The sequence below is a fragment of the Sus scrofa genome, chromosome 5 (assembly GCF_054392235.1).
Source record: "Sus scrofa isolate SSC_HxYL_T2T_F1_AM1 chromosome 5, Sscrofa_HxYL_maternal_Yorkshire_Landrace_v2.0, whole genome shotgun sequence".
Taxonomy (NCBI): domain Eukaryota; kingdom Metazoa; phylum Chordata; class Mammalia; order Artiodactyla; family Suidae; genus Sus; species Sus scrofa.
In genome coordinates this window covers 53,285,807-53,297,008 of record NC_139387.1, presented here as the reverse complement: position 1 = coordinate 53,297,008, position 11,202 = coordinate 53,285,807, and the positions used below count along the sequence as shown (strand labels likewise).

The window sequence follows — 11,202 nt, the reverse complement described above, 5'->3', positions numbered from 1 at the left end:
GGCCTCTAGCCGCAGGGGTCGGCGGGGCGGGGCCGCCGTGGCTCCGCCCCACGCGCGGTCCCTCTCTCTGGCCCCAGGCCCCGCGGCGCCTAGATCCCCGCGCTGGCGAGTTTTGGCTGCACTGCCTGCAGAGCCCGCTGGCCGCGCGCCCTGGGGTTGCAGTGGCGGCCGCCGCGGCACTAGACAGATCCCCGCGGGTGCCCGCGCTCCCGCCCCGGAGCCGCCGCCTGGGCCCGCGCAGGGCGGGTCCGGGGCTCTCCATGCTGCCGGCCCCAGGGCTGCGGAGCCGGCCGGGTGGCTACAGCGATGGCGGCGGAAAAGGAGGCGGCGGCGGCGGCGAGAGGTGAGGCTGTGGCAGGCGACTCCAGGTGTGGGAGCTGGGCCCGTCGTGCTTGGGGCGCTCGGGCTGGGCTGAGGGGCGGGAGGCGGGCCAGGAGACGCCGGGTGGGCGCAATTTGCTGGGGGCTCTCCTCGCACTTGGCATCACCTCGGATGGACTCTGGAGCCCAGGCCGTTCGTTGCGGCACAGGTGAGGCGCGGCGCCCCGCGAGTCCTTCCCTGGAGTCGGAGGTGGGGAGTGACGCCCGCGATCGCTGCCGGCTTTCGGGCTGCACGCAGCCCAATTTTTTTGGCCCCGGGCTGGGCGCTTTGGTGAAAGTGAGCTGGCGAGAGACCATCCACCTTGTGATGGCGAGCAGCCTACCCTCGCCGACCACTGGGCGCCCACTTAGACGTCTGCAGGGACTGCTGCACAGACTTCTTGGATTTCATTTTCCTCTTGTATAACCCAGTTGTCATCAGCCATTGAACGAGATCGGGCTCTGCGAGCCCATCCCCTCTGAACTGCAAAGACTCACTTCTGTTCCCTTCTTCGGAAACTGACCCGATGCCGTCTGACCCGCAGGCGAGGCCCGCTTTTCTCAATCTGCAAAGTCATATTTTGCCACACTACAGCCCTCTGTTAGCGACAGGCGGCTCTTGTGCCCTTTCAACTTTAGGAACGCCACTAGTGGAATTTGTTTTGTTTTATATGGGGGGGGGGGCTAGTTTTTGTGATTTGAGCTGGAAGCATTGCTCTCTTTTCCTCTCGTATTCCCTGGCGACATTCTGTGGTTTCTTCCATGGGACTACTCATAATTATGCGCTTATCATAAAATATTTGTTCCTTAAGACAAATGGGAGGCCAGAAAAAAAAAAAAACATGGAAAAATTAAAGGAAGACTGCAGAGAGAAGTTCGGAGAAGTATTTTACTACTCCACTTTCCTTTTGGAATGAGTTTAGGTTCTTCTCTGAAATACAGCAATAAGAGGAGATGCTTTTGAAAATCTAATACAGTTTGGGGATTTGGATCATGGGGAGAGTTCTAAAATTCTATCATTTGAATATTTGAAGCCTTTCTGCATGATATAAAGATGTGAGTAAGCACTGGTTTTAAAAGAGAAGGCAGTACGCATCGTGTTAGGCTGAGACATCCTTTCATTTCTGGCTGTGACTGAACTCTGCCTTTTACTAGGTCACTAGGGTTATTTAGCTTTAGTTTCTTCATCAGTAAAATGGGGATCATTACAGTATCTTACAGGATTGTTTGGGTTAAATGAGATATAAATGCCTTTAAATATATATAACATGCTTCACCCACTACTTGGGAAGTAATAAGTACTCCATAAACATTAGCCTAATATTTTAATTTACAGCTTCCATTTTCTTGGTGTCAGTAATAAATCTTTTTCTTTTTTAGGGCCACACCAAAGTATATGGAATTTCCCAGGCTAGGGGTCAAATCAGAACTGTAGCTGCTAGCCTACACCACAGCCACAGCAATGCCAGATCTGAGCCACGTCTGTGACCTACACAACAGGTCATGGCAACACCAGATCCTTAACCCACTGAGCAAGGCCAGGGATCAAACCCAAGTCTCATGGATGCTAGTTGGGATGTTACTGCTGAGTCGTGATGGGAACTCCAAAAAAAAATTTTTTTTTTCTTTTTTGGCCACTCCGAGGCATATGAAGTCCTAGGCCAGGGATCAGATTCAAGCCACAGTCTTGACCTAAGCCACAGCTGTGGCAACACTGGATCCTTAACCCAATGTGCCAGATGGGGGATGGAACCTGCATCCCAGTGCTCCTAAGACGTCGCCAATCCTGTTGCGCCACAGCAGGAACTCCAAAAGCAATAAATCTTTCTAGCCTATTAAGAAAGTTTTGTTGCATGCATGTTAAAACTGGCCACATTGAAAGAATTTGGGCTTTTCTGAAAAAAGAGATGTGAAAATACACCCACTAATTCAAAACAGGGCTTTCACCAGGTAAGTGTTACAACAAGTTTTTGGACAAAGAATTTATTGTTGTTTAGCAGAATATCAGATATTAGGTTAGGAATGATCCAAATTAATCTTTCTTAGGTAAGAGGAGCAAAGTTAGCATGGGAGCTGGGAGGACCAGCATTTATTGAGGTCCTATCATGGACCAGGCATTTTGAAAGGGATACCATCTTTCATCTCCTAACAGCCCTGTCATGTAAGTGGGATTATCTCCCTGTCAAAGATGAGATGAGAAAACTGAGGCTGTAGCCAGAAAGTGGCAAAACTGAAAAAAATCTGTGGACACTGCCCATGCTGCTTTTCTTTCTTTTCATCTCACTGCATGGTTTAATCCGCAGTATGCTCACTTCCAGACACCCTCTTTATCTTAAGAGGTAGAGAAAAAAAAAATACTATTACAGATCCTCGTTTCAGGGGGCAGGGAGGGGGGAGCAAAACAAAACAGAATCCATGGCCTTGTTGTTTTCCTTTGCACAAAATCCCTGCAGATTCCTTTTTTCCTAAGCACTTTGACATTAGGGCCCTCATGGGAGAATAAAAATCTAAAACTGGTGGTGCAGAGAAAACTGCCCCCCATGGTTTGGTTACACTGCTGAAAAAAATCTTGGGGGCTAGACTTGAAGATTCCCCCCCCCAAACATAATTGCCTGCTCATTTACTTTTTTGCAACAGGCTTATGGTAAACACCATGATCAAGCAAGCTGCCAAGTGACTGGGCGTCCTCCCAGTAAATGATTCCAGGATCCTTTAGTTAGAGGGTGATCTTGGGGGAGCAGCACATTCCCCAGACTAACAGCCAGGCTTGGCTTTGGGTCTAGGCATCCGAAGGGCAACTTTCTCAACACCCTCCTATTTTTTTTTTTTTTTTTAAACCATCTCATGCTTTTACCTATGATGTTACCAGACCTCTTTCTGCAATTATAGTGGCCTAAATTCATTTTTTTTTTTTTTTGTGACTCAGACATCAAAAGTTGTATCCTAATTTTGCATAAACTGCTCTTCCTGCCCTAGATCCTTAGGCAGAGTTTCAGCCTGACATGCGTTACTCAGTATAAACCAGGGTGGGAGTTCCCATGGTGGCTCAGTGGTAATGAACCCAACTAGTATCCATGAGGATGTGGGTTCGATCCCTGGCCTCGCTTAGTGGGTTAAAGATCTGGCATTGCTGTGAGCTGTGATCCCTAGCTGTTGTGGCTGTGATGTAGGCCAGCAGCTGCAGCTCCAATTCGACCCCTAGCCTGGGAACTTCCATATGTCTCATGTGCAGCTCTGACAAAAAAAAAAGTATAAACCAGGATGGACTAAAATTACCTTTTACATGTTTCAGGAGGAAGAAAGAGAGAGGAAAAGAGAGTAAGGGAGGAGGTGAGAGCGAGAGAAGGAGCCAGGGAGGGGGAGGATGGAGAGAGGAAGAGATGAGGGCAAGGGAGGTGGGGGAGGGGAAGGTGACGAAAAGAAAAGCAACACTGGGAAGGAGTGGGGAGGGCAGTAAGGGATGGAGGTGAGGAGAGAAGGAAGGGAAGGTAGGGATTGCCACACATCAAAGTTTGACTCCAGTGGGGGGTGGGATGGAGAAATTTGATGATTAACACGAAGGCCAAAATATTAGTAAATACAGTGATTTCAGTGTATTTTGTCCTCGCGGAAAGACTTCCCGGTTCTAAAAAGCATGATCACTTTTGGTGCAGTGAACATTGATTAAAGCATCCTTTTGAAACCTCTCCCTTCACATAATGTTCAGGACATCATAAACAAGGTCATATCATTCATTCAGTAGCCCTAATTTCAGTTGTTCCATTGAATTGAAGACATCCAGTTTTCCACCTCAACAGCTGAATTACGCAGGTGCCCGGGATCTGGGTCATTAGTCAGCATCAGCGTCACCAGGGGTACAGGGAGCCAGGTGCCCTGCAGGGGATAGGTGCACCTGAGCCATCTGCCTGCCCTGTGAGAACAGTGATTTCCTGCTCTGGTTTTTGCAAGTCTGCTCTCTGGAGTGGCTCCCCCCACATCCCAGCCCTTCTGTACCCCGGGCTTTGCCTAGTGCCTCTCTCCCTCCTGGTGGCAGGTGGCTGTGAGAACTTAGAAGAACCTACAATTTAAGCTCTTAGTGGAGCTGGGACCACAGCTGAAAGATGTTCTTTGCAGAAGCTGCAGTGTTTCTGGGTATTTAACTGCTCATTTATGAAGCACTTAGCTATGCATGTTCTGACCCTTTTCCTTCTCTTACTCGGGTGAAGTCACATTTACTGGTCTCTGACATGTACAATTTATTGTCATTTTAGGTTTTGTCATTTACCTAGGCCCCAATTTTTCAACTTAAAATATTTTGAAACTAATTAAAATACTTAAATCAGTCCAGTTACATACTATTAAAACTCTTATTTGAACATACTTAAATGTTGCTTGGCATGATAGGAAACTTTTCTTTTATCTAAGTAAATAATGAGTATTTCGTTTCTCTGGTCTTTAATGGCTTAAATCCCTAGACAGTATCTTTACAGAGAGAGAAGAATAAAGAATGAAGGTAAAGGAAATATAGAAGAAACCATCCTTCCACTCAGTATGGTTTGCATTTTAGGAGATGTCCAACCGAGAGTCAAGATGATTGGGAGTTTCTATTGTAGCTCAGTGTGTTACAAACCCAACTGGTATCCATGAGGATGTGGGTTCAATCCCTGGCCTCGCTCAGTGAGTTAAGGCTCCTGCATTGCTGTGACTGTGGTGTAGGCTGGCAGCAGCAGCTCTGATTGGACCCCTAGCCTGGGAACTTCCATATGCTGAAGGTGCAGCCCTGGAAAAAAAAAAAAGACGATTGCTATTACACAGTAATTTCCAATACCTTCGAAAAATGGAAATTGGAAATTACTGTTAAAAGTAATCTTATTAAATTTTTTACGTAGGTAAGGAATATGGTTTACTGTATGTTCCAAGCATCATCCACTGGTTTTCTCTTCAAAACATCTGCACTGTGTCTTCCGTATATATCCTAGACTCAGTTATGCCGGGGGGTCTGCATTTCCCCATAGGATTTAAACTTTCCCACGCCCAGACCTTTGCTCAGGTGGTTGGCTACTCCTGAACTGCCCTTACCCCCCTCAGGACGGGCCTATAGGAGTCTTGTGGCATCTGGAAGGCGAAGCTGAGGTGTCACAGTGTTTCTTCTGCCTGTGTGGGAGAGGAGGGGGTGGAGGAAAATCAGCACTAGCATCGGAGCCAGGCCCTTGGGAGTGTGAGTGCCAGTTTAAGACTAGCTCTGTGACCTTGGCCAAATGATTTGACTTCTCTGAGCCCAGTTTCCCATCTATAAAATGGGGGTAAAAAGGTAACTACCTTGGAGAGTTATGTGTGAATTAAATGAGGTGATTCCAAACTATTTAGTGACATCTGACCTTTGACAAGTGATTTTTCCTCTTCTCCTCACAAACCCCTCCCAGATCTCACCCCGACCCCATGGAAATGGTTCCCCTGTTTTCACGCTGTAGCTGGTATGCTTAGAGAATGCTTGCACCTGCTTGCTATGGGTTATTTAGGTATGTATCTTAATGCCATCCTTGGGTTGCACTTTCCTAGGAGAGCTGGGTCGGTTGTTGCTCATCTTTACAAACTTCAACTCCTTGCACCTGTTAGGTACCTCATTGGGTCTTACTGATTTTAAGTGAATCTTGGTTTGAGGGGCTGGTTCATCCATAAAGTATCCACTAAATACACACTACTGTTCTAGGTGAACAATGATGAAGAAATGGATAAAGCAAGCAGAAGGGTTAAAGAGCTTATAAAATGTCTTAGATGAGGTGAAAGGTGGCTGAAGTATGTGTCATACAAGATAGAACCTAGCAAAATCTGTAGTTGAACTGCCAGGAGTGAGCCTCCCACCCAGAATTGGGTGAAATTATATCTAGGTCATAGGGGAGGGACACCAAAGGCTTCAGAGAAGGGGTCAAGTTTAGTGCTGAGGGGCAGATAACTCTGGGAAGGCAGCAAAGAAGAGGGTCCTCCAGAACAGAGACTGCGTGTGAATATGGAAAATCATCAGTGACGTGCTTGGAAGAATTGATGCTAGGATCCTTGGGCTCTGGTGCCAGGAAGAGTGGGAAAGGAGGAAGTGAAAGAAGTGGCCTGTCGTTGCATTATCAGTGTCCTGGGGGGCTTCCCCTTCCGCACCTGTGACACAGCAGGACAGCTAACTCAGAAAGCCTGAGGTACAGGCTGGTGTTTTGCCTTCTCTCCAGAAGGGAAGACCCAGGCATCTTCTTTTTGGTCCCTGGTCAGCAGGAGAGCTTTTGTATCACCCTGAAAGGCCACCTGTGGCATACTTCTGATCAGGGAAAAAAATTTAAAAAGGTAGAAGTCCTGGTTCCTACCCCGTGATTGGATATATATTGTCTTAGCCTTCAAGTCCATCTGGGCCACTTTCTCTCATCCTCTTTGCCCTGAAAAAAAAGTAGCTGTTTAATATTTTTAAGTCTATCCCACATTCTTTCTTCTGAAAAGCATCCCAAGTGCTGTTTCATTTCTTCCCGTTGCAGCCTGTTGGGGGGCAGGTTTTTGGACTTGCATTGTCTGTCCAACATAATGCCCTATGTTGTTCTGCTGTCCCTGCACTGATGTGCCCCAGGCCTGCTCTAAGACGCAGCTCTAGGGGATTGGGCTGAACAATACTCTCAGCCTTGACTTATGAAACAAACAGTGACAATTTATAAGCCAAAAGGAATCTATTGCCTTGCACATCTGAGCATGTTCCCAACATAAAAAGCCCGCCTGGAAACACCTATTGTGATAACATCAGAAGATGTTCTTATTTTGATTCAGCTGCTGTGCAGAGGGGCTCTGGCTTAGAAGTTACTTAGACGCAGAAGCTCTTACATACATCAAAATACCTCTTCAATGTCTTTTTTTCTTAGAAGACTGTCAGGAGAAGAGATTGTCGTTGAGCCTAGATAGCACCAAAGCCATGTGTATTATAAAACAGAGATCAGTGTACCATGGGCAGAACTGAAATTGAACACTCTACAGAGCAGAGGTCAATATATGTTTAAACAAAGAGAAGACTGTGGAGATTAGTCATTGTTTTGTCAAAATCTAGAGAATAGTTTTGACTGAAATATTGAATAAGATCCTCTAGCTTTACATTTATTTCTCTTCCCAGCCCCCTGGGTGGTGAATTGGATTTCCTCTCTGCCTGCATGGTACCCAAAGGTAGGCTGTGCCTACACTATCATGGAGACAATCAGTATTGCCTTCTAGGGAGGTCATCTCTTCTGTAATGAGTCATCCAGGCAACAACACTGACCTAGAAAAGATGCTTTTCCATGCATCCTGGGGTTAGTGGCTTCTTCAGGACAATTCTTCTTTCTTTAGTCTTCAACTTGAGTTCAATGAGCACTTTCGGCCTTTAAACAATAACCATTGCCACCCCTGAGACATGTGGTTGTAAGCCAAGAAGCCTGACTTTAGAAGGATGTTCAAATTTACATCTCAAATTTTAGAAGATACCTAGGACATATTATTTATCAGGAGGTTTTGTTTTGTTTCCAGCACCTGCAGCATGTAGAAATTCCCAGGCCACCCACTGAGTGAGGTCAGGGACTGAACCCACATCCTCATGGATACCAGTCAGGGTCATTACCCCTGAGCCATAATTGGAACTCCCCCAACCACCTCCATAAAAGGGGTCTTCTTTCTAGAATAATCACCTTTGGGTAAAAAGATACACAGATATCTTTATGAAAACTGATTTTTTTTTTTTTCCCCTCAGAGTTAACTGAAGGTATCTTATTTTAGATGTCGGGAACCATTTTATAGGTTCCGTCTTGAATTTGGTCTAGCCCATCGTGTCCTGACTAATGTTAATCATGGTAATAGTCTACATTGTGTTTTCTATGAACTCATAACCTGCACAAATTGTCTTTTCCTGTGTAACGATGATGTGGGTGTAGCCCATTAAAGTCTAAATACATTGTTGTATGGGCTGATGTTGAAAATGCTGAACCCTGCATTCTTCTAATGCCTGAGGATCAATCAGGCCTGGACCAAGTTAGGGGACTTTTTTGTTTCAATGTGGAACAAATGCTTATGACCTGCTTTTTCTTGCTTTTGCCCATCCCTGGATTAGGTTAGAATGCCTGTGAAAGGTTGGTCTTTTCTGGAATAGTCATCATCCAGGAAGCATTCTTAGGCACTTACCTCACTCTGGTTTATATTCTGCATCACAACTGCGTGTTTCCCATGACTCTGATTTCCTTGTAGTCATCATGGGTGTTTCTACTGCTTTGCCCCATTTCAAAAGCTTAGCATGGATTGTGCTCACTCTTTGGTTCTGCTAAATAGTTAATCATTCTTAACCTTTAGTGAGTATCTACTCTGTGCCAGTTATCTGCGTGCTTTATGTGATATGATCCACCAAATCTTCAGCAAATCTATAAATTTGGTACTGTTATTGTTCCAATGTTTCTGATGAAGCAATTGAGACACAGAGATTTTTAATTACATTGCCCAAGGTAATGATTGCATAGTAAGTAGGAGAGCCCAGATTTGAATCCAGGCATACTGGCATCCAAAGTTTTTATCCTTTTCTTTCATACCTGCGAGACCTCTGGATGAGGTGCCATTTCCCTGATATGCTATTGTCTGAAATTGAATTTCTGTTGGGAGGGAGTGTGAAATACTGGCCTACTTTTGGCTTAGAGAGAATCTGAGCTCTTTCACCTAATTATTGTGGTCTTTGGTATGTGTGTCAGTCAGGGTTCAACTGGAAGAGCAGAACCAGTAGAGATAGGTATATTATGAGATATATGACAAGGATTTGGCTAATGCAGTGTGGGGGCAAGACTGGAACCTGTAGCACAGGCCATCAGGAAAGGCAGGCTGGAGTGTTCAGGCACAGGCTGAGGCAGCTGTCCATAAGCACTTTCTTCAGGGAAGCTTCAGCTCTGTTTTTAAGGCCTTTCAACTGATTAAATCAGGCCCACCCAGGAAGTTCCCATTGTGGCTCAGCAGAAATGAATCCAGCTAGTATCCACGAGGATGTGGATTCGATCCCTGGCCTCACTCAGTGGGTTGGGGATCCAGCATTCCCATGAGCTACAGCTCTGATTTGACCCCTGTCCTGGGAACTTCCATAAGCCATAGATGTGGCCCTAAAAAGCGGGGGGGCAGGTTGGGGGGGTGGAGAACAGGCCACCCAGATTATCTAGAATAACCCTAGGCCTAACTCTAATCCTAATCTAGGATAATCTCCCCTATTAAGGTCAACTGATTATGGAGTTTAATTTCATCTACAAAATACCTTCAAAAGCAACTCTTAGTGTTTGACTAAGTCACTTAGGACTGTAGCCAACCAGGTTGACACAGCAAAAGACCATCACAGCAAGTTATTCATTTTTCTAATCCTGTTTCCTCATATGCTGAACCATCACCATAGGGTTGTTTCGAGGATTGTGTAAAGCAAGGTATGTAAAGCAAGTTCCCAAGTGGCCTAATGGTTAAAGATCTGGAGTTGTCACTGTGGTGGTTTGGGTTCAGTCCCTGGCCTGGGAACTTTCACATGCCATGGAAGTGGCTAAAAAAATAAAATAAAATAGGGAGTTTCTGTCTTGGCGCAGCACAAACGAATCCGACTAGGAGCCGTGATGTTGGGAGTTTGATCCCTGGCTGCGCTCAGTGGGTTAAGGATCTGGCGTTGATGAGAGCTGTGGTGTAGGTTGAAGATGCGGCTCAGATCTGGCATTGCTGTGGCTGTGGTGTAGGCCAGCAGCAACAGCTCCGATTAGACCACTAGCCTGGGAACCTCCATATGCCGCGGGTGTGGCCCTAAAAAGACAAAAAGGTAAGTAAGTAAGTAAATAAATAAAATAAGTAAGGGTTATGATGCCTAGCGTGTAAGGTTCAGAGCAAGAGTATTTAATCTATGGTGATGGTGGAAGTCAGAGTGGTAACAGCAGCAGCAACTGTGGCCTCATCTACAGTAGTGACTTAATTCCCCTTATTGTCACTCTCCTGATCAGTCTGGAGCAACAGTTCGCATGCATGTCCCACTCCCAATCACTGCAGAAACTCAATGCAAAACAGAACATTTGGAATTCCTGTTGTGGTGCAACAGAAATGAATCTGACTAGCATGCATAAGGAGGCATGTTCCATCCCTGGCCTTGCTCAGTGAGTTGAGGATCCGGCATTGCCGGGAGCTGTGGTATAGGTCACAGACATGGCTCAGATCCTGAGTTGCTGTGGCCGTGGTGTAGGCCAGCAGCTGCAGCTCTGATTCGACCCCTAGCCTGGGAACTGCCATATGCTGCAGGTGTGGCCCTGAAAAGCAAGCAAGCAAACAAACAAAAAGAACATTTGATGCCACAGCAGAAGGCATTCCTTCCTCCTTTGAACTTTTAGCAATGGGGGTGGGGGCACTTTTGGGGAGGGAGTTACAGCATGGCACTGATAGACCAAGGAATCTAGTGGGTTTGGATTTCAGTAAGACATTTTTTCAAAGATGGATACTAGTGAGCTACTGTAAGCCTCCAACATAGCCTTGGGGAGAAAACGAAGATGGATGAGAAGAGAATTTAGGCAGGAGTATCAGGCAGCCAAGCCTTGCAGTGAACTAGACTGATCAGGAGGCCACTGTATTTAAGTTCTGTTTCTGTTTCCTATATTGAAACTGGAGTATAACACAACTGGGCATCTTATTTCGCACTCTGAGCCGTAGTTTCCTCCTCTGAAAGGTGAATGAATTGAACATGGTTCCTTTTCCCTCCTCTTAACCTTTTATTGCAAATTAAGGGAAGCCTTAGCTCTGTTTTCAAGGTCTTTCAACTGATTAAATCAGGCCCACTCAGATTGTCTAGGATTTATTTATGTTTAAGGATGTTTAAGTCCTAAAA

At 45.9% G+C, this 11,202-nt stretch overlaps 1 protein-coding gene across 9 annotated transcripts in view; it reads left to right on the top strand.

Moving 5' to 3' along the window:
* ARNTL2 (aryl hydrocarbon receptor nuclear translocator like 2) overlaps positions 1–11,202 on the top strand; it is a 195,791-nt gene that overhangs the window by 628 nt on the left and 183,961 nt on the right. For 7 of the 9 annotated variants that reach the window (XR_002344063.2, XR_014803683.1, XM_021092151.2 and 4 more), the window contains exon 1: positions 38–343. The exons of the other annotated variants lie outside the window; for them this stretch is intronic. Coding sequence is in view for 5 of the 7 variants with exons in the window: in XM_021092151.2 (XP_020947810.1) it covers positions 307–343 (37 nt within the window). In the remaining 2 variants the exon portion in view is untranslated. Of the gene's footprint in view, positions 1–37; positions 344–11,202 lie in introns of those variants that run through there. 9 annotated transcript variants of the gene reach the window in all.